Source organism: Sporothrix schenckii (assembly GCF_000961545.1).
Source record: "Sporothrix schenckii 1099-18 chromosome Unknown Cont44, whole genome shotgun sequence".
In the NCBI taxonomy this organism is placed as follows: domain Eukaryota; kingdom Fungi; phylum Ascomycota; class Sordariomycetes; order Ophiostomatales; family Ophiostomataceae; genus Sporothrix; species Sporothrix schenckii.
Genome location: NW_015971145.1, coordinates 2970258 through 2996246, shown reverse-complemented (window position 1 = coordinate 2996246; position 25989 = coordinate 2970258). Strand labels below are relative to the sequence as shown.

The 25989-nt window shown below is 55.7% G+C and overlaps 6 protein-coding genes across 6 annotated transcripts; 3 read left to right on the top strand and 3 right to left on the bottom strand.

Annotated features, from left to right (window-relative positions):
- Window positions 1-2432: 2432 nt before the first annotated feature.
- Window positions 2433-7538, top strand: SPSK_11004 (uncharacterized protein; the record flags this gene model as incomplete). The annotated part of the gene is made up of 4 exons (XM_016737225.1): window positions 2433-6104; window positions 6162-6234; window positions 6293-7089; window positions 7149-7538. The coding sequence occupies 4 exons, from the start codon at window positions 2433-2435 to the stop codon at window positions 7536-7538; spliced, it is 4932 nt and encodes a 1643-aa protein (XP_016587686.1).
- Window positions 7539-7623: 85 nt separating this feature from the next.
- Window positions 7624-7836, top strand: SPSK_10950 (uncharacterized protein; the record flags this gene model as incomplete). Its single annotated transcript, XM_016737179.1, has 1 exon — window positions 7624-7836. One exon carries the CDS (start codon window positions 7624-7626, stop codon window positions 7834-7836), a length of 213 nt encoding a protein of 70 aa, XP_016587685.1.
- Window positions 7837-8132: 296 nt separating this feature from the next.
- SPSK_09018 (nucleobase:cation symporter-1, NCS1 family) lies at window positions 8133-9809 on the bottom strand (the record flags this gene model as incomplete). The annotated part of the gene is made up of 1 exon (XM_016735599.1): window positions 8133-9809. One exon carries the CDS (start codon window positions 9807-9809, stop codon window positions 8133-8135), a length of 1677 nt encoding a protein of 558 aa, XP_016587684.1.
- Window positions 9810-13506: 3697 nt separating this feature from the next.
- On the bottom strand, window positions 13507-15411 carry SPSK_08856 (uncharacterized protein; the record flags this gene model as incomplete). Its single annotated transcript, XM_016735442.1, has 3 exons — window positions 13507-14227; window positions 14316-15129; window positions 15204-15411. The coding sequence occupies 3 exons, from the start codon at window positions 15409-15411 to the stop codon at window positions 13507-13509; spliced, it is 1743 nt and encodes a 580-aa protein (XP_016587683.1).
- Window positions 15412-21762: 6351 nt separating this feature from the next.
- On the top strand, window positions 21763-23154 carry SPSK_09234 (uncharacterized protein; the record flags this gene model as incomplete). The annotated part of the gene is made up of 1 exon (XM_016735810.1): window positions 21763-23154. One exon carries the CDS (start codon window positions 21763-21765, stop codon window positions 23152-23154), a length of 1392 nt encoding a protein of 463 aa, XP_016587682.1.
- Window positions 23155-24034: 880 nt separating this feature from the next.
- SPSK_08974 (protoheme IX farnesyltransferase) lies at window positions 24035-25762 on the bottom strand (the record flags this gene model as incomplete). Its single annotated transcript, XM_016735556.1, has 1 exon — window positions 24035-25762. One exon carries the CDS (start codon window positions 25760-25762, stop codon window positions 24035-24037), a length of 1728 nt encoding a protein of 575 aa, XP_016587681.1.
- Window positions 25763-25989: the final 227 nt, after the last annotated feature.

Here is a 25989-nt window from a genome sequence, read left to right as displayed (position 1 = left end):
GCAGTGATATTGGCTCTTGTGCGACATGGCCATGTCGCGTGTGCAACCCACCGACTGTACTTGGACGTGTCTCTGATACTGTGAGGTGTTGTTTACTGTTTGTTGCTGGGTGGTCGTTTGTCGGGCTGTCATCCGATGTCTTGGTTTTCGTCTGGCCCCTGTTCTGAATAACGCTGGCAACGGGGGGCAGGCGAAAGCGAAATGTCAAAGTCCCTGGTATTCGCGTCGACACTGATTTGAGCCTTGGGGAGGTGGTAAAGTGCGAAAACGTAAAACGCCACAGGAAATATCACGAGATGTTGAAAACAGGGAAAAGGGGAGAGCCGGACGCCCTGAGGAAGGCATTGTCCCAAAAAGGAAAGTCAGAAACCAAGGGAAGCTACGACGCCGCACGCTGGCATTGTGCATACGAATGCACTTTCCCTGGCTCGACCCGGCTTGAGAGCTGTTTCCTTTTTTAATCAATTACCTTTTCCATTCCCAAAAACGGTTCCACAAGGCGGCTTGAACTGGGCGTCGATTTTTCCGATGGCTGCTGACGGTCGCTCGCACCTGCCATTCAATTTAGATTGCTGGCAGCCAAGGAGAAAGGGCATCGACAGGGCAGGAGAGACACAATGCTCCTTCCCATTTTGACAGGCGGGCCAGGGAAATGGCAACGGAAAGACAGCAATTTATATGTACACGGAGAAGGGGCGATGCCCTTAACAAACGAATCTTGGAGGAAGTCACGTTTTGCGTGCGCGCGACGTCAAATCGACCCAAAAATCGAGAGCAACAAAAGCTTGCATTCTTCTTCTCACGACACTTACCTAAACGACGACAGATAGCAGGTAACACTGCTGCCATGCTGCGGTATCGAAACTGTCCTGGACACCCACGGACACGCGTACACGATCGGAACACAACTTTGAAATGAGCTTCAGCCCTGCGGGTTGCTTGCGAACTACACACCCATCAGTCCGGGGAAGCGCCCACGGCGGCAGCAAACGGCCAAAGCAAAGCTGAGAACGTGACAAACAGCCAAGGCAGGGTATATGTGCGCCGGCAGGGGAGCTCTCGAAGTAGCTAAAGGGATAGCACCTCGACATCCTCGGAACACAACAATACGGCGCCCGACACTGCATCTAGCTGTGACCGACGGACAAATAGGAAATAAAAATAATTCGGAACGGCGTGCTGTGCTGCCGACTTGTCCGGTTCGACAACACCAAAAAATTCGATCTTTAGGGCACAATGCAATCCTCAAAGACTAACAATTCTCAGTGGTTGGCAAGCATCAAAAACGTGCACCTCAGTCTGCAAGCAGGAGGCTTGAGGCCGGGGTCGAATGTTACAGTGCGTCGTGAGCACTAAACCTACGACGTATTAATCACCTCTCTGCCTTCTACATTTCTCCACCAAGAAAGGACAAGGACAGGGTAGGCGGAGTAGCTCGAACGAACAACAGAAAGAACCCGAAATTACGGGAAACGACCCATCACATCGTTCTTTTGTCCGTGAGGTGCAGTATTGGCTTGCTGGTGCCAGAACCGTTTGATTTTTGAAAAAAAAAAAAAAAATTAAAAAAAAACCCTACCGTAGGTTCAGCTTAACGGAAGTCGGCATACGACTGAACAGCAGCACATACGACAAGGATCACAGGCACCGCTGTTCTAAATCGAGAAACGAAATCGCAGCCTGCCTTCCGGTACCTAACACGAGAACAACAGTTGTCTTCTACCTCTTTTGCTTTGCCATTCGTCTCCCGTCCTGTTCACCCTGCCTTCGGCCGCCTTCCACAGCTCTTGCCAGGAACAGCATTGTGCGGGTTAAGCAGCGGAGTCCATACTCTTGGGATTACGGGGCGTTGGTGGCGTTGTTGAAGCCGTCCTCTCAAATTTATGCTCACTACATATTCTTCGTCCAAATTCGTTCATACGGCATAGTGGCGGCTCTGTTTTTTAACTTTTTTTTTTCTATTTCTTCCTCTATCTCCACTTCTTCCCATACACGAGACTACTTTTCTCAAAATATTGCAGACGACATGGCTTCCCTGTGGTCATGGTGCCCGGCATAGACCTCGAGCCAAGAAAAGGGAAGGCAACGAACTCGTTTAACAAACGGAGCATTTCTTGATCATTCCCAGGAAAAAGGCATTATTCACGTTGGCCTCTCATTTTCGTGGGAGTAAGATTCACTCGCATCCTCAATGCCCTTGTTCTCGTCCCTTCCACTCACCTTGACTTTTGTTTTTACTTTATTTACCACTTGTCCCCGCCATCCCTTCCCATGCATCAATCCCAACTGTCATCGTGACATGATACTTATGCCGGCTACGCCTTAACGAATACTTTGCATAGTTTTGCCCTCGGTATTTTCCAGCAAGTGTCGATGGCCGTATCGGTTTTGTTTAGTTTCTAGCATTTGCCTTGACTGAGGGGACAGAAACAATGACGGCCGTGGCCATCCTCGCAGCGACACTGTCGATCCTGGTCCCGCTCACCAGCGGACTGGGATCAACAGACACCATCACATGGGGTGGTGACAACTCACGAACGGGCTATCAAACAAGCCATAACATGGACCCGGCCATTGTCGGCAGCAATGACTTTGCCCAGATCTTCAAGACGGCCCTCCCAGGCCAATACAACGGCGCATCAGAGCAGATCTTCTCACAGCCCCTTGTTTACACACCCTCTGGCAACAACAGCCAGTATGTGTACTTTGCGACTACGCAAAACAATGTCTACAAGCTGGATGCAACGACGGGCAAGATCCTCCTGTCCCGCAACTTGGCCGTTCCGTTTCTGACAGCCGATCTGGATGGCTGTGTCGACATCAACCCCCTCATTGGCATCACGTCCACGGGGGTCATCGACCCGGATACCGACACGGTGTACTACATGGCGAAGACGTATGCCGACCAAAACGGAGGAACCGGCGCCCAGGGAAAGTCCAACGGCCGCTACTACCTGCATGCTCTCAATGTCAACGACCTGACAGAGCGTCCCAACTTCCCGGTGGACCTCGAGGGCATTGTCGCGCGCAACAACCCCATTCGCAGCTTCAACGGCGGCATCCACCACCAGCGGCCTGCCCTGCTCCACTCGGGCCAGTACATTTACGCCGGTTTCGCGTCTCACTGCGTGCAGTACAACTTTACGGGCTGGCTCATGGGCTTCGACAAGACGACCGGCACCGTCGTTGAGCGGTACGCGACGGAGGGTGATGGCGTGCCCAACACCACGCCCGGCGGTGGTATCTGGATGTCTGGTGGTGGCCTTGCCTCAGACGACCAGGGCTCGCTCTTCTTTGGCACGGGCAACGGTTTCGCCTCGCAGCTCAGCACCATTCCCGTGGCGGGCCGCAATCCGCCCACCTCGCTCGAGGAGGCCGCTGTGCATATGACACTCAACGACGACGGGTCCGTGACACTTGTCGACTTTTTTATGCCGCAGGAAAAGCAAGCCTTGGACGGCGCCGACAAGGACCTGGGCACCTCGCCTCTGGAGCTTCTGCCGAGCACGTTCTCCTGTGGTGCGATCACGCACATTGGTGTCATCACGGGCAAGAGCGGCAAGACCTACTTCCTCAACCTCGACGACCTAGGCGGCTACCGCACGGGCACCAACAACGGCGACCGCGTCATCCAGGTGTACCAGAACGAGAACTCGGTTTACGCCGGCGCCGGGGTGTATCCGCTGGACGGCGGTGGCGGTTACATTTACATCAACGTGATCAAGTACCCCACACACGTCTTTCAGTTCTCGTGCGTCAACGGCGTGCCGTTGTTCATCAAGGTGGCTGACAGCCCCGAGTCCAACGCTTACACTCTCGGTGTCAGCCACGGAACAGTCACGTCGCTCAACAGCGAAGAGGGCACTGGTCTGCTGTGGACGACCGATGTCCAGGGGAACAACCTACGCATTTACAACGCCATTCCCCAGAACGGCTACCTTACCGAGATACGCAATTTCTCGGTGCCCGGCACCACCAAGTTCACGCGCGCCGTCTTCGGCGATGGCCGCATGTACATGGGCACAACGCAGGGCTATGTCTATGGATTTGGCGCGCCCACGACGCCGCCGCTGAACTGCACGACGCCAGTCAACTTTGGCATGCTGGACCTTGCCCACGCGGCCGCCACTGCCCAGGTCACCTGCACGGCCGTCATTGCCACGACCGTAAAGTCGCTGACGCTTGACGGCCCCGACTTTACCATCACGTCGACCACCACATTCCCCGCCACCTTGGCCAAGGGAAGCACATTCACCTTTACGGCCTCGTTCAAGCCGACCACGGTGGGCCTGTTGACCGGCACCGTGTCAATTGCTACCAAAAACGGCGTCACTGGCTACGCATCAACTGCATCTATTCTACTCCAGGGGACTGGCCTCAGTACAGGCGCGCTGTTCTCGGTTTCGCCGCCTATCTTGACATTCACCAACGTCGTCATTGGTGCCACGCCTGGTGGCGTCCAGGAGCCAGTCATTTTCAGAAATCTTGGCAACTCGACCCTCAGCATCACGGACATCCTCTTCTCCGAAACGAACGCCACGGGCCCTTGGGTGACAGGTTCTACTACAGGAAACGGCACGCAGATTGGTGACTTTACCTTCTCTGGTCTCCCTTCGACGATTGCCGCGAACGGCGGCCAGAATATTGAGGTCACATTTGATCCCACTGCCGGCGGCAATTTTACACTGTTCGTGCAAGTTGTGACCAACGGCGGCAACCAGACATTCGAGATCGACGCCAACGCCGGCCCTGGTGCCACCTGTCTGCTCGAATTCCAGACCGCCGACGGCCTTGGCTGGGTCACGTACGAGAAGAATGTGAACTTCACCTTTGGCAACGTCACGGAGAACACGTCGCGGTCGCTGCTCCTGCGCGTCACCAACAACGGCACCGCCGACGCCGTGCCCTTGTCCCTCACCGTGTCCAAGCCACCCTTTGGTGTGGCCGGCATCATTGGAGCCGCCAACCAGATCGACCTCGCCGAGGGCACCATCTTAAAGGTCGGCGAAAGCGCCACGGCCAGCCTCTACTGCGCCGTACCCAAGGAGCAGTGGAACACGGACACGTACTACGGCACCGCCAACTGGACCATGAACACCAACGATCCCTCCTGGGACAAGCAGTACATCCAGTTCGCGTGCGAGGCCGTCGCCGAGCAGGCCCCGCCTTTGCAAGCCGACGGCCAGGGCGTCTATCGCTATGTCGGCTGCTTCAAGGAGAACAACCCGGGTCGCCAGCTGCAGAAACAGCTCTACAGCAGCAGTAACAACACAGCAGCCATGTGTATTGCCGCCTGCGCCGCCGGCAGCTACACGTACTGCGGAACCCAGTACAACAGCGAGTGTTGGGCCGGCAACACCATCCCCGTCCTTCAGGTGTCTGAGAACGACTGCAACTACCCGTGCTCGGGCAGCCTGGACCAGATCTGCGGCGGCAATGGCGTGGGTACGGACGCCGGTGGTGCCTACATTTCCCTGTACGCCGTCGGCGGGGCCAGCAACTCGAGCGATCCGACACCGCCTCCCGGTGGGCCTGTTGTCAACCTTGGCGACCACGGCTATGTGAGCGTCGGCTGCTACCACGAGCCATCCGCAGGCCGTGCGCTCACCAACCAGTTGTCTATCTCGAACCAGACCGTCGACACGTGTCTTGCGGCTGCGGCTGTCGGCGGCTACACGTACGCCGGTCTCGAGTACGGCGGCGAGTGCTGGGTCGGCAACGCGCTGAACACCGGCGCTTCGGAGGTCGACCTAACGACGTGCTCCATGACGTGCAACAACAACGGCTCCGAGTACTGTGGCGGCTCGCTCCTGCTCAACGTCTATACGCTCAACGGCACGGCCGTGCTGCCATCGTCGTCGTCGTCGTCGTCTATGACTGGTACCGGTAGTACAAGCTCAACGATGCCGTCATCCACACCTACGGGAGGGCCCGTTGTCAACCCGGGCGTCGACGGCTACCAGTACATTGGCTGCTGGCACGAGCCATCGACCGGCCGTGCCTTTGGCAAGCAGCTGACCGTCGCGAAGGAAACCGTCGACACATGTCTCGCTCTGGCCGTCAGCGGTGGCTACATCTTTGCTGGCCTCGAGTATGGAGGCGAGGTACGTTTTTATGTTCTGCCAACTTGATTCTCTTTACGATATGCTGATACATATTAGTGCTGGGTTGGCAACGCAGTCAATCCAGCTGCGTTGCAAGTCGCTGGTACGGCCTGCACAATGGCATGCAATGGTAAGTTGATTCTAGTCCGCCCCTCTTACTTCAGATGCTGACCAGACACCTCCGCCAGACAACAAGACGGAACTGTGTGGTGGAAGCCTCCTCCTCAACGTCTACCAGCGCAACACTTCGACGGCCGTGACGTCGGCCACGTCGGCGTCCCTGAGCGCCATCATCACGTCTTCACTCTCGGCCGCTGTGTCTTCGGCCTCAATCTTGGCCTCAAGCACCACCACGGCCAGCCACGCCGCCAAACCAACCGTCGGCGACTGGGTCTACCAGGGCTGCTACACCGAAGGCTCTGCCGGCCGTGCTCTCGCGGCTCTTTCCCAAACGAACAACGACATGTCCTACGAGGAGTGCGCCAGCTACTGTGTCGACTACGCCTACTTTGGCGTCGAGTACGGCGACCAGTGCTACTGCGGCAATTTTTTGGCCCCCGGCAGCGTCCCGGCCGCGGAAACGGACTGCTCCACGTATTGTGCGGGTGACGCCGCAGAGCTCTGCGGTGCCGGCAACCGCCTGAATGTGTACCTGCAGAGCGGCGCGCGCACGGGACCGCCCGCGCCCAAGCCCCGTCTGGCCGCCACCGACTTTGTGTACCAGGGCTGCTACACCGAGGCCACCGCGGGCCGGGCGCTAGGGTCGGCGTCCATCTCGGCGGCCAACATGACCTACGAGGCCTGCGCGGCCCACTGTCTGTCGGGCACCGCCACCCGCTACACCGTGTTTGGCGTCGAGTACGGGACGCAGTGCTACTGCGGCGACACGCTGGCCGCCGGCAGCGTGCAAACAAACGAGAGCGCGTGCACCATGGCCTGCGGCGGCGATGCCTTTGAGCTCTGCGGCGGCCCGAGCCTGTTGAATGTGTACAGCTACTCACCGGCGGCGGTCTCGTCGTCGTCGTCGTCGTCGTCGTCAAGCAGTACGCCGGGCTCGTCATCGTCACCCAGCTCCTCCTCGGTGGTGGCCCCGACCGCACCGCCAGTACCTGTGTCGCCCACTTTGACGTCGTCTGCTGCGGCGTCATCGACTTTGGCGTCCACTACTTTGACATCGGTTTTGTCTCCTGCGAGCCAGTTTTCCTCGTCTTCAGCAGGCTCCCAATCCGTCCCTTCAAACTCTATGCCTTCTTCGTCGTCTTCATCGTCTGTCTCAACTTCGTCAGTGGCCAAGCCATTTGCCAGTCCCTCCTCCTCGGTTGTCGTCTCGACATCTTCAAGTCTCAGCGATGGAGCAACCCCGCCATCCTCAACCCTTTCGTTGTCTTCGTCTTCTTCTTCAGCAATTTCGACGCCGATTATCGCAACTGGTAATGTCAATTTTACGGTCCTCCACTGCTACCCGGAACCGTCGTCGGGCCACCTGCTGTCAGACCTTGTCGTGCAGAACCGCACAACCATGTCGGTCGAGTTGTGTTTGGCTACATGCTGGGACCACCAGTACGCAGGCCTCGAGAACGGCGATCAGTGCTGGTGCGGCGACACGTTCAACCCAAGAAACAGCAGCGCCGTGAACGAGACTCTCTGCAATGTCGCATGCCCAGGCAATACCACGGAGTACTGTGGCGCCAAGAAGACGATGTTGGTGTACAATCTGACACGGATTGACTAGGTTTGTGCGTGGATGGTGCCAGTATTGGGTTTTATCTTGATGTCTTTTTTATTGGCTACTTAATTTCGATTACTATTTTGTTTACTCTGTCGTAGTTTATTTGCGCGTATTTATGCCGTCAGTTTGATTTCTTTTCTTTTTTTCCCCTTTCTTTCCTTTTTAATGTCCAATTTTACAAGTTTCACAATTATTTAAAACTAGTTCATTATTTTCTCTTCACTCTCCTTGTGAAATTAGGGTATCTACAGATCTACTTCTCATTCATATACGAACATCTTAAATCTCAGCAAAGCATCTTACATAGGCACCGACTTCACCTCCGCGCTCATCATCTTGCCGCTCGAATCCATGCCCGACGACGGGCTCTCAATGTCGCTGCCCGACTCCCGCACGCCCTCAATCTCGCCACGCTTCCAGATGGTGTCCGTGAGCAGCGTCTTGGGCTCAGGGACGGCCCAGCTCAGGGCCGTGTACAGCACAATGGACGTGACAAAGCCAAACAGCCAGTTGAAGTCGTACAGCTGCAGGATGCCCTGGCTGACCTTGACCTTGGCGGGGCCGCTGATGCTCTCGGCGAGGCCGGGCAGGAGGGGCGACACGGGCACGATAAAGGCGACAAAGGCGCGCCAGTTGACACCGAAGAAGAAGCGGTAGCGGCCGTGGGGATCGTAGAGGGCGGGGATGTCGATGTGGCCGCGCTTGACGAGCCAGAAATCGGCGGCGATGATGCCGGCCATGGGGCCGAGGAACACGGAGTAGCCGCCCATAAAGGCCAGAAAGGTCGAGGCGGAGCTGATAATCTTCCAGGGCACGAGGACCCATCCGGCGATGACGCCGGCAATCATGCAGCCTCGCTTGATGTTGATGTAGCGGGGGAAGAGGACGGTCATGTCGTTGGCGGCGGAGATGGAGTTGGCGGTGATGTTGGTGCCGACCTGGGCAATGTACCAGGCGAGGGCGGCAAAGAAGGCGGCGCAGCGGCCGCCGGGGCCCATGTCGAGCCAGAGGCTGATGATGTCGAGCGGGTTCCAGAGGTACTGGCCGGTAAAGACCTTGACGGCGGAGGTGGTGATGATGCCGAGCAGGCCGCAGACGGTAAAGACGATGGGCAAAAAGGGCAGCTGGACGAATTGGCCGTTGGCGCTCTTGGCGTAGCGCGTGAAGTCGGGGATGTTGACGGCGAGCGTGGCCCACGAGCCGGTGACGGCGGTCATGCAGCTGAGCCACAGGTAGGCGTATTCGCTGCCGGACACCTCGGCCTTGAGCTTGAAGATGTCGCCGCCGCCGCCGGCCTTGTGGACGCACCAGCCCATGGTGGCGATGGCGGCGACGGGGGCAGCCACCAGCTTGATCCAGAAGAGGGGCTTGATCTTGGTGGGGTGGATCAGCAGCAGGGGCATCTGGATGATCCAGAACAAAAAGTACGAGCACATGCCCATGGTGGTGATGCCGGCGTTGGCCGGCAGGTGGTTGGGGATGCGCGCGTACGAGGGCGCCAGGGCGGTCAGCATCACGGTCATGCACTGGGCGCCGTTGGCGCCTTGGATGCCGAGCCAGAACATGGCGAGCACGGACCGCGAGACGATGCAGAAGTAGCGGAAGTAGTAGCCAAAGGACGAGGTGGAGATGACGGAGAAGGGGATGTGCAGCTTGGAGCCGATGGCGCCGTTGAGCACAATGGGGACGGCGACGGACAGGATGCCGACGACCATGCAGGGAATGGCCTCGCGCCACGACAGGCCGACGGCCAGGATGCTGGACGCGGTCTCCCAGGTGCCCAGGTTGATGGTGTCGGTGGCCCAGTAGGCCATGATGCTCCAGATGCCCCAGGTCTGGTCGGACGCCGGCGTGGGGTCCATGTCGCGGTTGGTCCAGACGTCGGGCGGCGCAATGGCGCTGTCCTCCTTGGGCAGCTCCCACGCGCTGAGCGACGTGAAGCGCGCCTTGATGGCGCTCGACGACGGTGTCTTCATTGTGGAGAGTGGAGAAAAGAGGGCAAGAAATCAGTGGAAAAAAGAGGGTGAACACACATCACACGGATGACACAGTCGACGGGTCGACAGTGACAGGTCGACAGTGGAGATCTCAACGTGGCAGGACGGCCTCGTTTTATACCAGTTCACCCCGGCTTGCGTGGTCTCGCTGCTGATCCCGATACAGAGAGCATTCTTCTTTATCTCATCTGGTGGCCATCTCCCGTCTGTCAATGGCTGGGGATCCCTGGTACGACCGAGTCCAGGAAGTTCTACTTTGCACTTGGCTTATTTTGTCTCCCTTTTCGTCTCTCGCCACTGATTTGGCTGCAACGGGTTGCACAGCTATGGCAGGCCAACCAGAGACAGGCTGACGCCGTATCTCTGTCCATGCACGTCGCACGGCGTACGACATCCGCAGAATAGCTCTGGCATCTACAACATGCAGCAAGCGGATATGCAAGGTAGTTATGGATGGGTGGAGACTTAGGCGAATCCGCCGTCAACGAGGGCAAAGTCAAAAAGGATGGGGTTGGTGATGGTCGAGTCGTGGTGGGCCATAGCGGGCGGCCAGGGGGCGTACCGATAAGAAGCTTCGGTACGGAGTGTGGGTGTAAGTTGACAGTTCCTAGGTGTTCTTTGGGGTTTGGCACCCGCTGGTTTCCAGCATCTCGACTTGGAACGGGCCTAGACGTGACCTGCGAGCCCCGTCGTCACCAACAGGCCCACGCCGTGTTTGTTCTGATTGCGCTCATTTACAAAGTCGTTTACTCGATCCTGTCGACGGTTGAGGGCTGAGGGACTTGTACCCTGTAACCGCCGAGCGATCAAGCAGATCTCGTGCCGTGTAAGTAAATGTGCGCTTGTATCGTAAGCGTGCCTGTATTCTCATTGCTTTCTGTGCAGAACTGCGGCTCAAGTGCAGCCATTCTCACTCATTGAATGTCTTTTTTTCCTTCTCTAAATTCGTTCCTCCTCTTCTCCCCTCTCCGTCTGTTGTTTCGTTTGACTTTGTAATTCATAGGTCTGATTTCCCTTTCCAGCTTTCTTATGCTGGTGGGCGGCTGATCTTTCTCTTTTCCCGTATCTACATCACCATCTGAGCCAATCACAGCATCGGTTGTTATCAGCCTCAGGGGGGTAGTAACAAACAGTTGATGAATTGCGTCCTGTGGTTAGCCCAGGCCGACGATTCCTTCCCCAACTCATTGGTTTGCTGTCGGCCGGTCCAGTTTTTTGTTTCCAAGATATATCAGTACGACATAATTCAGCCAAACGGGTCAAGGCTCGAAAGAGACAGCGTTCGCCTTGGCAGTCCGCATGGCTTCTCAAGAAAACAATCCAGAGCCTGGCTGATCGAGGATAACTGAGCTCGCGTTGGCATTGAGATTGGGAGCTGTCAACAAGGTTGATTGTGTTGAATTTGCGTCGGAACTCTGCCGTCGACGGTCCTGTCGTCGTTTCTTCATCGTGTCCGTGCCTTTCCCATTGGCCCCATAACATCTTGGCTACGCATTATTGTCCTCGTCGGTACGCAAACATCTGGCCCGTTCACGCTTTCGCCATGTCGTCAACATTTCACGCAGCTGGATGTGCCGTCGAACAAGCAAATACGATGCTCTCTGCTATCGGGCAGTTTTATTCCTCTCAGTCTCACTCCACCCCCCTTTCAGTCTACCATTAAGGCCACCCCTGTCAGTTACCTTCTTCACGCTTATCATCAGCTGGAACGGGCAAGCCACACGACCACTGACAGCTACCGTCTGATTATCGAGTCAAAAGTCGAAACAAAATATTGCTTAACAATGCCTGTGTTTAGGACTGCCTTTATCTTGGTCCAACGACCTATGCGATAACAAGATGCAGGGCGTTATACACGCATGCGCGGGATAACCCAAGACAGTGTCTTCGGCCGAAGTGGCATCCCCGCCATTGGACATCAGCATCGTGGGGGATACCTTTTCATGCCGGGATATGAGTGAGAACTGCAGTACCTCTCTTGGTCCCGAGCTTGACTGCCCCCACTGTATATCTCTGCCTGCCGGCGACCACCCATCAACGAACCGCCATTTGCCCGGTATTCTACCCACCTCTCGGCAATGCCGTTGTTTGCTTCACACGTACAATGCATTACCCTGGTTCCGGCTCTGCTGGCGTGTTTGTATTTTCGTGACTGCAAGAGCAGCCTCGATCCATTCGTTGCGACGTGCTATCTTATTATTGCGGCAGGAAGAAAGAGTCTGTAGTACTGTTTCTTTTCTTTTCGTTCTTTTTTTCTTCTCCACAAATGTGATTTGTAACTGCAGTTCTATGGCCTTTACCTCTGTGATAGTCGGTCGAATATAGTGACCTGTTTTAATAGCCCCTTTTTGACCTTTCCCGTTATGTGCATATTACACAAAAATGTAGGTTCTGCACATTCACATAGGCAATGTCCTTCGTTTCAGCTTCCTTTCCTCACACGACATGCCTCCCAGCTTTTCCCGGTACGACGTATGTTCATAAGATTCCACTCCCTTTCGGTGGCCGTTTTCCGAGCTTCCCTTTCCGGCTGGCTTGAGATTGCGCCAAATGTCCACAATACGACACAGCTGCGTGCCTTGGACTCGACTTGGTCTGGGCCCTGTCCCCGTCTCCACATATCTGCACCTACTAGTGACTCTGGAGTAGTACATTCGTACGTCGCAGGCTTATGTTGTAAGATACCGAGATACACAAGTCCTTATTTTTCTGCTATCGTCTCATACAACGCAGGATAGGTCGTATTCGGGGCGAGTCGTAACAGCAGCCAAAAGCCGTCGAAGTCCCTTGCCAACGGTTGGCCTATACGGCATCGGGCCCTGCCGATCTCGTGTATGTGTCCCAACAGCGAATCTCGTCAACAACGACGAAGAGTATTCGCAATGTCAGCTTCGACGCACATGGCATTCTGAAACAAAGCTTGGACATGCCATGCCATGCAGCGCGTTGCCACACTTTGATCGGCGGCTGTCCCGGGTCCATGGTATCAAAGGGCATGAACGATAAACAATGAAACCAAAAAAAAGAAACAAATGACAACGTGCTTGGCCGTTTTAAAGAAACTTGCGTGTACGATGTACTTACATGAAATGGGCCGCGATAGTCAAGGACATATTGTGTGCATCGCGTATATGTGACAGCTTGTCGGTGGGTTCCGGTCCTACAACTACTCCAGTCCTCCCCAGGTTTCCCGCCCGTTATCTCCTGTCACGTTTTGTGGGGCATTCTGTTTCGGTTGCCCTTTTCGAAAGATGCAGGACGGAGTGCTTAAAGGCGCCGAGCATAGGCGCTGGATCTGTGTAGGACTCCCACCAAAGCGTCCAGCCCTACCTTATCTTGAGACAAGAGTTCAGAGTCTTTTGACCACCTTGCATTGTCTTCTATGTCGCTTGATGCTGTCCCATCATGCAATCTGGTATATTAAATTTTATCAACAACTAAAATTAAGGGGCATTTGGGGTCAAGTGAAAAATAAACAAATACGGGATATTGGATATCAAGTAGTTTTGATTTTTGTCGGGCATTGTGGCTGTCGCCCTCGGTGTGCCGCAGCGTGATCGCGTCCTCGTCCTCGTCTTCGTCTCCTCTCATCACCGGATACCGCTCATGGCCATCGTCCTCCCCACACAAGACACGCGACATACGACGCACACAAAACATAGCACAGCCATCTGGTCTATGCATATGTCGCCGCATCCTCCTTCTCAGACACCACGGCTGGGCCGGGCTCGGTGGACTTGACGGCTGCCTCGCCCGGGCTGCCGTTGTGGAGAATCGCCGTGAGGCCAATCTCCCGGTTGATCTCCTCCATGCGCTCAAAGTCGGCCTGCGACGTGCCCTCGGAGCCGAAGATGATGTCCATCTCCTCGAGCGTCAGGCGCTTCGTCTCGGGCACAAAGAACCAGACAAAGGCCGCGCCCATGTACGTCAGAAGGCCAAACAGGATGTAGGTGCCGTAGGTGATGCCCGTCAGCATGTCCGGCGTAACCTGGCCGACAATGAAGTTGTTCATCCAGTTGCTGGACGCACCGAGCGACACGCCGTACGGACGCGACGACAGCGGCCAGATCTCGGCGACGATGATCCAGGCGCAGGGGCCCCAGGAGTAGCCAAAGTGGATGACAAACAGCCAGACCATGACGACGGCCGCCCAGCCGGCGCCCGCCTCGGTCTTCCAGCGGTTGTCGTCCTTGGCGACAATGACAGCAATGATGATGTGGCAGGTGGCCATGCCGATGGCGCCGATGGTGAGGACCGGCTTGCGGCCGATGCGGTCGATCCAGAGCACGCTGGGAATGGTGGCGACGAACATGACGATGCCGACGACGCCGGTGGCCAGGAGGGACGTCGTGGTGCCGCTGAGGCCGAGCTGCTGGAAGATGGTAGGGGCGTAGTACCTAGAGAGACGAGGTTAGTCAGGACACTCGGAGGCCACAAGGAATACTCTGTTGGGTTGAGAGGGCAGGGACGAAAGAGGGGTCTTACAAAACAGCGTTGATACCCGTCCACTGCTGGAAGAACATGGTAATGGTCGCCACGGCCACACGCTTGAGCATGCTCTTGGTCTTGAAGAGCGCGGCGACGGCCACAAACTCCAGCTTGAACGTGTTCCAGGCCGTCGGCTGCCGCAGGTGGGGGAAGTGCTCGGCGACGGTGCGCTTCTCAAACTGCGACTGCGCCTTGATCTCGAGGAACTCGAGCTCCACCAGCTCGTGGTCCGCCGGCAGCCCGCGCAGGTTCGACAGCACCTTGCGCGCCTCGTCTTCGCGGCCATGGTGCACGAGCCAACGGGGGCTGAAGGGCATGAAGAGCATCCCGATGAACAGCACCAGCGCCGGCGCCAGCTGCAGGCAAATCGGCACCAGCCACGCCGCGTCCGTCTGGTGGCCCAGCTCCGTGCCGCCGATGTGGTTCGTCCCGTAGTCGATCCAAAAGCTGATCATGATGCCGAACGTGATGGCCAGCTGCTGCGTGGCGACGAGGGCGCCGCGCACCTCGGGCGGCGCGACCTCGGAGTTGTAGATGGGGACAATCATGGCCATGCTGCCGACGCCCATACCCGTGATGAAGCGGCCCGCCAGGATCGACTGGTAGCCGGCCTTGATGCCCGTGACCTGGATGACGACGCCCAGCATGAACACGGAGCACGCCACCAGGATGCCGTATTTGCGCGACAGCGTCTCCGCCAGGAAGCCGGACAGCAGCGTGCCGACCCAGGCGCCCAGCTCGAGGATAGACGTCAGCCAGCCCTTCTTGGTCTGGTCCGCATTCGGGTCAAACGGGTCATATTCGCCCATGTCTACTTGTCGTTAGCACTCTGCAGCAGACAACACAAACGTATATGATGATGATATGAGGGAAGTGACGACGTACGCTGCTGGAACGCGGGCATGGCGAGAACGCCCGAGAACATGCCCTGGTTGTAGCCGTACAGGACACCGCCAATGCAGGCAAACGCCGCAATCGCAAAGACACGGAAGTTCTTGAGCAGCGCACGCGCACCGCTGGCGCCCATGAGGGCCTGCCGGCGCGTCAGGGCCGCATCGTAGAAGCCGCCGGAATCGCCGCCGCCGCCGACCATGTTGAGGACGGGGATATGACACGAAGTTGAACGTGGGGTCGATGGGTGTGGGTGATGGCAACAAATGTCCAAGAGCCAAGGCCGTAACACAGGTTGAGAAAAACGAAGAGCGCCAAGAGACAATGGGAGGAAGTTGTTCCAGTCACAGCAAAGAGGCGAAAACAGAGAAGCAAGAACGGGAGAAAGGAAAAAAAGGCAAAGAGAGACAGCTTGGACAGCTTTATTATAAGTTGGGGAAAAGGATGGGTCCAGCTCGTTTGAGGGGAAGTGGGCGAGGACCCGAACTCTGGGAGTCTCTGGATGAACGGAAGCGAGGTGACTCGAGGACAAGGACGGCCAAAACGGTCGAAGGGTGCGAATGGGAGGGTGTGATTACGGCTAAGAAGACGAACACACTAATAAAACCGTAAATAATAAAAGAATAAAAAACGGGACGGGAGGACCAGAAACGGCGATCCATGCACGCGGCCGGGATGAGGTGACCTTGGTTGATGTATACGAAGTCTGTATACGCGGTACGCGACAAGGATGAAAGCTTCTTTTTTCATTAATTTTAAGGCGCCCGTCGTTTAGACTAGGCGGTTGATTTGTTTTTACAGTCCACCACTCTCGGTCAACGTGGCACGGGTGGGTGTCAATGGCCTGGCATCCTACCACATGGAGACGGTGTCGTTCCGGCGCATGCAGGTCCTGGCGATGATCCCATGTACCTCAATATGGGACGTAGATTGTCTTTGGGTCGCCGGCGTGGAACAGCGAGTGCTACAAAGACGGAAGCGGTGCACGGGAAGAATATGTTGCGTCCTGCGTTGTTGGTGTTTACATGTCTACAGGTTCAAAATGCTTTGATACTCGCTTCTTCAGCACACAGAGTCCGTCACAGATATTGGCGACGTGAGAACATGACAACGGCGCAAGAACAAACACGAAAAGTAGTCGCTTGCGAGCGCACGTGAAATGGATCCACAGCGGACCGAAGAAGGCTGCAGTCTTATGTTGGAGAGGGGAACAAAACGACGAGACACTAGACCAGGATACGGGATAAATGGCGATCATTTGGAGTCAGTACGGAGAACGACTACCAGTCAATGTCATTAGGCACCTCATTTCGGTGCCCAGTTTGCCGGGTAAATTGCAGACGAGGTCGACTGGGGACTAAAAAATGTCCAAAACGGCCGACACACCTTAAAGTTGATGGCGAACTACGAGGTATGATTATCCGAAGACAACAAACTCCGTGGCAGTGGGGCTAGAGTTGCTCTTATTATTGGCCTTCTTTTCCTCTTCTTCTGTGGTAAGGCCTCCTTGCCATTACCCGGACCTCAATGCAACGCCAAAAGTGAAAGTTTCAATTGGAGTAACGAAAGACGGCCGCTACGAACGACTGGAGCATTAAACATGAGTCGTCGTTCCATGAAACCCAGCAGTCGGCATGCCAAGATTGAAAGCTGCCAAGAAAGGCTAAGGAACGAAGCAAAGGAGATTTTTTGTCTTTGTGGCGTTTCGATTATTCCATTTTTGACTAGCCTTTCAGCCAACGCGATCGATCTCGGATGGGCATTCGATAAACGAAGAAAGCAAGCAAAAAAAATTAGAAAGGACTAAAATGAAGGTTTTCTGTTCCGTTCCGTTTCTTAGTTGCGTGGAGGTGAAAGATTATGCTACCAGACACAACGCAAGTCTGGTACGAGCAACAACGGGATGCATTTGTGGCTTGTTGTAGCGGCAATACGGCACTGCACACCGTCAAAGTCAAAACGGCGAGACTGTCGGAGAGAAGGAATGAAAGACTGGGCAATTGCCCCCCGGCAAAAGTCAACTTTCGGCGATTTAACGGTGGCCACTGGAGAAGACTCCTGGAGTGTCCAATCATGAGACACAGTCAGACAGTTTTCTTCGGGTGATGTTGCCTCGTGGCGGTTTGGATGACGGCAGTCGTGAAGTGGGGGCTGGTTCACTTCAGGCTAAATGAAAGATGGAGAGTCGAGAATGGGGTAAATGGGGGAGTGCTGGGGGTGAATCGAAATCGAGAACCGGCGCTAAGAAGCTAGAAAGAACGAAACATACGGAGAAGACTTTCCTCCATTGCGGCAAAAGTCAAAAGGGTGAGGAGAAGGCGGAGGACAAGTGGAGAGGATATCGGGCCTTCTCTGGGGTATGGCAACCGTTCTGTTCCTCTATCGCACTTTTCGTGTGTCCAGGGATTTGGAGACACTTGGTTTTCCACCGGCCGGATAGCATTGCCGGCTCGTCTTGTGAATGCACAGTAGACATATTGAGAAATGCTCATGAGAACATTCTGCTCACACGTCAGGCTTCATTTGTAATCCCTTCATGGTCCGGTCGACAACTCTCTCCACGTTGTGTCGAGATGGAGAAACGAACGGGGACGCTCCGACAATGAACAAAAAAAAAAAAAAGAAGGGTCCCTGGTAAATCTGCCAAGACACGGCCTGCAGATTTCGGCGGTTTTCCCCCAACTCCGTACATATCTGTCCGTGCCCGTTTCGGACGATCCTTCATTTATTCTTGCCGTTTTCTTGGCCTTTCGGCAGACACCATCCCATCAAGTAAGGACAATCAATACCGTCATGCGTTTTGCACCACAACACTGGTCGAGAAACGGTGACAAAAGCTGATGTGCGAATTGCACTTCCGTTTTTGAAGATAAGAACCGAGTGCAGACCGCGAGGCACCACATAAAAGGGTGGGCATGTCCAGCCTCGCCATCGCCAATCGATGTTCCTCGTTTCGTCGCTTCCACTGCCGATTTTATGCTTTTGTTGGCCGCCGACATGATATCTTCCAACGGACTTATACCAGGTTAGGTTTGGGCGCATGTAGTGCTACAATCCACCAACCAAAATCGGAAATCACAGGCACTTACAAGCGTCAGCAGCAAACCGTCAGACGCTAAATCCGATTTCTTCGACGCGCCGGGCATGCGGAGTTTGTTTACTTTGTCCGACTAAACAACAGAAGCACACGGTACTCGATTGTCGTTTATGAGAGCCATCGTGGGATTTATGAACGACATTGTGGCACTTGGCTTGTCGTTCATACGAAGCTGCGGCCGCTAGGCCTGGCCCGCTCCTGCTTCCCGAGCGCTTTGCGGACCTTGTTCGAGAAGACGAAAGCAGAAGGAGCGACCGCGATGCCACGTCCCCGTGGCAGATTACAAGAACCTCCGAATCTTGTCACGCAATTTCAGGGTGCTTATGTCATAAAAAGTGTTGTGAGCGGTATGTCGCTAAACCCGGCTACGAGCTGGCATGTTCATGTCCACGGCTCGTTAAACAAGGTCTCGTATGGCCACGGCCAGGCCCCGACCAATCGATCTGGTCGGTGCTTGTCGTCCCTGAAACATAGGGGAGCATCTAGATGTATATCGCGCAGGAAAGCTGTTGGTGTGGTCTCGTGGGCTTCTGAAATTGTGCAGTACTTGGCATAACCGGCGCATGACCTCGACACAACGAACTCAATCATTGTGGCTGAGCTCACAAGACAAGAATATCTGGAGAGGACGCTATCCTGACCAGAGAAGGCGGGCACTCGTCGAGAAAGAGAGCGGGGAGAGGCAAGCGAGACGCCAGAGATGCGGGCGTCTAATTGACGTCGCGATGTTTTGCAGGTGGTAAATGTTTGACAGCGGTTCCGGGTTTCCATGTTGGCGGTACGCTCAATTTCCTCGCGTTGTCCAAATTGTCCAATGGCGGGCGCTCCACGTGATGTGCCATAAATAGAAACAGCGCAAAAACGAAAGCCGCTGAAGAAGAGGGAGCGCGGCTGGGTGAACAGCGCAAAGCCTCTTTTCACTTTGGCAAATATTGCAAATTAACCCAAAAAACGTCAAGCAAATTGAGCCCAGTCTAGATACCATTTTTCAGTTCATGTTTCCCTCGAGTCTTTGTCCTCTTCTCCCCAAAGTTTTGCCAAATAAAGCACAGCGGATGAGGGCTCAATCGTCTGTTTTCTGTCGCGTGCTTGGCTTGGTGCTTGTGCATCCTTGGCGTCGATGCCGTTCGCTCAGACGCTTTTGTCGGGGTTAGCCGCTCGCCGCTACAGTGGACGGCTGTGGGCTTTAGTGGACCGCCGCTGGACAGACAGTGGATTTGTTTTGTTTCAAAGACCCCTGAACAATCGGCGCCACGCAACGCCATTTGCCAGCAATTGACATGGCATACAAACATCTTGATGTTCGATTTTGCTTCTCTCCAAACATCGTAACACAGCATCTATCAGGCCTCGTGCAGGCCACATCCTCGAGATCTGTTGACGCCTTGGGATCTATTCCTGCAGAAATGCCAACAGCCAACAGACAAGAGCCCAAGAGCCAAAGCACAGAGCTGTCTGATCATGTTTCCGGCGGCAATCTAAATTGGCGCGTCTCTTGCCTGCAGGAACCAGGAACAACCACGGACAAGTGTTCTTGGAACGTGGACGGCTCGTCTACCGCGTGTGTTTCCTTTGGTTTCCCGATCTTTTCATTCGTTTTGTCCTGTCCTTCCCCGGATGGCTTCTTTCCATGCTATTTTTGAACCTGCCAATTTATTTTCCCCTTTCTGTTGCCGCCGCCGGCTTCCAAGCTTGCCCTGCGCGCCTCGCAGACCTTTCAGAGCTGTCTGTTAGATTGCTTTGACGTACAAGATCGCATGTCGTCAACTACCCGTCTTCAGAAAACAAATTCCTGCAATATAGCAAGGGTGCTGTACACACAGCTAATATGGTAGTCCGATATTGCACTAGTTATTTTTACATTTTCGTCCTGACATCTGCCTCGTCTGCTCAACGACATTTCCCTTTTTGGTATGTTCGTCAACACGCCGTACCTTTCCGTAGAGTGAAAGGCATGGTGGTCTCCAAGACTACCATCCGCGGTCAAGAAATCTCCCGATTTCTCCAGAAATGGAGTAGAATTTGTTCTTTCCTTTTCCCTTCTTGGCCTTCTTGCAAATTCACGTACGTCCCAACTTACAGCTCCATCGTACATAAAACAGCTAGGCGCCCAATCTGGCGCCCATCCTCTTCCCCGTACCCCCGTCTCCTTTGCCTCTCCAGCCACTCTTATGCTTTTCTTTCTTCTTTTTTCCTTTTTCTCTCGATACCCTGCACACTCTCACACGCTCTTTCAAGCTCGTCAGTGCTTCGTTTTTGCTTCTACTGTGCCTTCCCCAGGCCCACTCCACGGTCCTCCCAAACAACATCTAGCCGCCCAAGATTGCACGTACACCACCGATAAACATACCAGACAAACCGGCTGGACGTCTCTCCACGCCGTCCAGCCAATATCAGAGGCCCGTTGGCCGTCGACTCGTATGTTTGGGTACACTATCTGGTTTCATCTGCTTCTTTCCATTCCTTCTTTCTTGTCCCCCTACCTGTCTCGCTGTTTCAGATCACTCTTCCACCCGCTGGGAATACCCTCATTTCCGCCGTGCATATCTGTGGAGTTAAAAATAACAGAAAAAATACACGCGCTGCTGCTACACAAAAATATCTCCTACACGTCCTGTAGACGCCTGGAAGGGACTGCACAGTCTACGGCCGTCTTTCTTGCTTGTGAAGGCAACATCATTCGACATTGTGGCAAGCCCGCCTTCTGTCTACACTCTTTTGTGTGTCTCTGTCTCGGTTTATTTACTCCTCTCGACTGTCTCACACAGCCTTCCCTCGGCGGCTCCTGTCCTACCCGGCAGTCTGTCGTCGACTGTCAATCGATCGGCTGCTGCGTTTTGTTAGACGCCGTCGCCATCCTTGGCCCTGCGCTCTATTTTTGATTTATGCTTTTTGCCTTTTGGTCTCTAGCCGTTTTGTACGTTTGTGTCATATCGTTCCACTCACACATACACCTTATCCACTCGTCTCGTCGTTCATTTTGTCTTATAAGAAGGCCGGCCTGGCCTTGTCCATTTCTTCTTTTGGTTCTTCCTTCGTCAGACCATTTCAAGATACCAAGATCAACCCTTTCTTTTCGTCGTTCTTTTTTCTTTCTGCTTCTTGTTCTTCATTGTCCGTCTGTGTGTCGTGTACTTTTCGATTCATCTTTCGTTTCTTGTCGTCGTCGTTCGTTTGATACGAACCGACATAGTGTTCTTTCACCGTCTTTTGCGTTTTTACTTTCCCAATTCGCTCCATATACACAGTCATTTTCCGTATCATTACTCTCACTTACACAAGTCATAGTGATAATCACTAATTTCCTCTCGCTCGCGACCGCACACACACAATCCACTCACTTCATTCCACTCGTGTCTCTACAAATTCCCTGTCTGTACCTACTGCATTCTCTACATTTTCAGTTTGTCACTGTCTCCATTCTTTTTTTTACTTTCGTACTCTCGTCCCATCGACATGAGCAGACTCAGCCGCACCTCCAGTGCTAGCTCCGAGTCTTACACTGCACTTCCCTCCTCTCTCGAGTCGCATCATCACCAAGCAGGCATGCCCTCCTACTACCATCACGGTCGCATCGGGTCCCTTTCTGGCCCAGGCGTGGCCTCCACCAATGGTGCCGTCGGCTACTACGACCAGCTTCCCGAGGGCGTGTCGACCTCGACGGCCGGTACGCTCGGCAGCAACGCCATGGCTGCCGTTGCCTCCTACCAGCAGCAAGAACCCTTTGCCGTCGGGCCCCCCTTGACACTCGGCGGCAACCTCCCCGGGACCGTCGTCACCAGCAACGGTCGCCGCATGTCGCGAAGTGGCGCCCGCTCGGCCTCGGCCAACTTTTCAGTTCAGTCTACCGCCCCGGGCGGCGGTGGCAGCGGCCGGGCGTCCTCCAGTGCCTGGACCCCGCAAGACGACGACGCCCTCCTCCAGGCCCGCGCGCGCGGCGAAAACTGGGCACAGATCCAGATGCAGTTCCCCGGCAAGACCCCCAACGCCTGCCGCAAGCGCCACGAGCGCCTGATGGAGCGCCGCAACGCCACCAACGACTTTGACGCGCGCAAGATGGAGCAGCTGGCGCGCGAGTACATGCACATGCGCCGCGAAATGTGGACGCCGTTGGCGCAGCGGACGGGCGAGAAGTGGACGACGGTGGAGCAAAAGTGCATGAATGCCGGGCTCAAGAACCTGCAGGGCGTGTCGCGGTCGTCCTCGCGGCGGCTGCGGATCGAGCAGGGGTATGTCGGTGTGGGGGGGCTGCCTGCCTATGCCGGCGACGAGAACCTGCTCGGCACCAGCATGGTCGTCGGCAGCAACGGCCACGCGCACCTTGTGGCGGGGAGTGGTGTCGAGGGCGTCGGCGGCGGCGGTGGTGGTGGAGAGGCCGGCAGCGGTGACAATTTGATCGACGGCCATGGCTCTCCAGGTGGCAGCACAGGCAGCAACGTGGGTACCGGCAACCGGTCGGTGTCGGGCGGCAGCAACAGCAGCACGGTGTCGGTGCAGACGACGCACCACATGCAGGCCCCGTCGCGGCGGCACGCGCATTCACATTCCCACTCGCACTCGCACAGCTACTCCCACCTCCAGGTGCCATCCTCGGCGGGCAGTCCCAGCGTGGTGCCCCAGCAGGAGGTCGGCTCGCCTGGTGCCACATATCCAGACTACTACACCGCCACCTCCACGGGCTTCTCGGGCGGCGCTGGTACAGTCCCATCCACCGGTAGCGGCGCAGCCATGGTCAGTCCGTACATGGGCCATCACCAGCACCATGGCCACCCAGCACAGCAGCAGGCCCACCACAGCCACCGCCTGTCGCCCGATATGGGTATTGACGCGCTGCTTCACCGGCGGTGATCAACACGCTACAGTTACAATTTCATTTGTCTGTTTTTACGCTCTTTCATTTGTCTCGTCATTTTTTGTGCATTAACGGTGGGCGGCTGGTTTCTTGAAGTTTCAGTTCTTCTTTTTATTTGATTTTTGGGAATTGTGTTCATTATTATTGGGTTTGGTTATTGGCGGTTATTTTGGAGACGGCGTTTAGGTGCATTTAATGACAGCAAAACAGGACAGGTGCTCTGGCGTTTACCACGATCTGGTTTGGTTGGTCCCTAATTACATTGCTCTTTTTTTGTACAGTTATTTGAACGACGCAATTTACATTTACTATACCTGAATCTGAATCAATTTGACAAGATCCTGAAACATCCGAAAACGTGTATACCATTATTCAGTTATTGATTTTATGTACTCTAGTCGTTATCCAGAGGATATTATTTCCGAGAATATCTGATGACGTTACAAAAGTAAAGGGCAGTTACAACGTTGCCGGTTGAATCGACGCAGGATAACGAAAGCTAGGCCAACGGTGTCAAATCGAGCACACGAAAAGAGCTCGCTTGGCCGGCTCTGAAAAGAGTAAAACGCCTGAACTGACTGCTGACATCAACTTAAAATCAATAGAAACATAACAGGTAGGATTAGAGATGATCGTACCTGTGTATACTACATGGTCGTTCTTTGTCGTTGCCGTGTAAAGCGAGGACGAGGTTGATATTAACAATCTATTCGTGGATGTAACAAAATTAAGAAAACGGAACTGTTATCCAGCCAAGATGCTCCTTTTGATGCCTACCAACCCGCTATCGTACAATGCAAACAAACACCTGCCCAGATTATGTTCCCTCTACTATGCAATAATTATTGGTCTTCACGATGGTATAACATAGCTCTGCTATTTGGATGTCGGCGAGGCAGCCACTGGCACGACGGCTGGGACCGACCCCGTCTTGCCCTCGTCCTCCCAGAGGTAGTCGTCGTCGTCGTCGTCATCCAACTCGTCGTCATCATCCAGCACGGGCTGTCCAAACACACTCTGGTAGACGCGCGTCCACATGCCCTTCTTTTGCAGCAGGGCCAGCACCATCAGCGCGGGCAGATGCCACACGCTCGCCCAGAACAACCGCCGCGCGGAGCCCTGGTGGCCCTCGAAGCGCCAGAACTGGTATGCCTCGCGCACCAGCCACACGTTGACGGGCAGGCTCGTGACGGCGAAGCTCCACGACGTGACGTTGGCCAGGCACAGCCCGACGCAGATGGGCAAGAACGCGGCGGCGTACCGCAGGGCCACGCGCCCGTTGCGCGCCGGGTTCACCCACGCCAGCATGCGCAGGCCCGCCCGCTGGTACTCGTGCCGCACGGCCCACGACAGCGCCATAAAGTGCGGGAACTGCCACGCAAACAGCAGCGCGGCCAGCAGCCAGCCGCCGGCGCTCGACCCGTCGGGCGCAAACAGCAGCTCGCGGGCCGACGACGTGGCGGCGGACTCGCCGGCGGCGGCGGCCCAGCCCATGAGCGGCGGGATGCCGCCGACGAGGGCGCCGACCCACGTGTTGAGGACACTCAGTCGCTTCATCGGGGTATAGACGCCTGCATAGAGCGCAATGTTGGCCACGCCCAGGAACGCCACCGTGGGGTTGACCCCCCACTGCAGAGCGGCCACGCCCGCCACGCCGCAGCCCACGGCAAACAAGAGCGCAGCGCGGCGGCTGACGAGCATGCGCACGAGCGGCCGGTTGCGCGTGCGCGACATGCGCGCGTCCGTGTCGGGCTCGTACAGCATGTTGAGCGCGTTGGCGGAGGCCGAGCAGAGGGCCGTGCCCGTTGTCAGAAACAAGAGGGTCAGCGGCGAGAGGGAGGGTGTCGTCTCGAGCAGGCCGTTGGACAAGAAGGACGGCACCGGGTACAGCGCATACGGCGCCATGGCCGTCAGTACGACAAGCACAGTCAGTCGCGGCTTGGCGAGCGAGAGCAGCGACGATGCCAGGCGCCGAATCGATGTTGTGGGCTGGCGAGCGGCCATGTCACTGAGGATGGCGGAGGCGTTTTCGGGAAGGTCGGACGATGAGGAGGGGGCGAAGTGGGAGGCGGAGGTTTCTTCGGGGGAGACGGCCGAGGAGGGGACAGTCGAGGACGAAGTGGACGACGCAGCAGCAGCAGCAGCCAGTTTGGCTTGCCGTCGTGCGGCTTGGCGCCGGCGATGTGGAAGGGCCTCGGCGTTGGCATGCGGGTTGTGGGGGTCGGGGGAGTTGGAAAGAGACGAGCCGGGGCTGAGGCCGGCCACACGGTCCATGAGCGTATTGGACAGGAAGTAGCTCTTCTTCAGGTGCTCGTCTTCGAATGGCGTGGCGTTGTCGCTGTTCGAAGATGCAGATCCGTCACCCCGCCCACGGCCTCCAGCTGTTGCCGAAGCAGAGGGTGCCCGTCGTGACGTCGAAAAGCCATGGTGGCAGTGCAGAGGTTGTAATAATAACTGTGGCACATGTGTTGTCTGTGTTTGCGTCCGCGCCGGCCACACCCGTCGGCATGTGCCTGTACTTGCTGCCGTCCGCAATGTCAGGGTCGATGCGACAGCACATCCGCCCTTGCGGAGCAGAGGCAATACTTGGCCTGGCGGCGGCATTGTTGTCTACACGCCACGGCCGCGACGGCGCATTCTCCCAAGAGAAGAGGGGAAAGGAAGCGACGGGTGCTGGTAGAAGAGGCAGTTGACCAGAATGTGTGGTCGTGAGATCAAGTCGTGGTATGATCGCGGTCGGCTTTTGCGTCGCTTTTTTTCCCTTTTGGCCATTGGCAAGCCCAACCGCACGAACCCTGCTCCGCCAATCAGATAAGCCCGTCCACATGCGA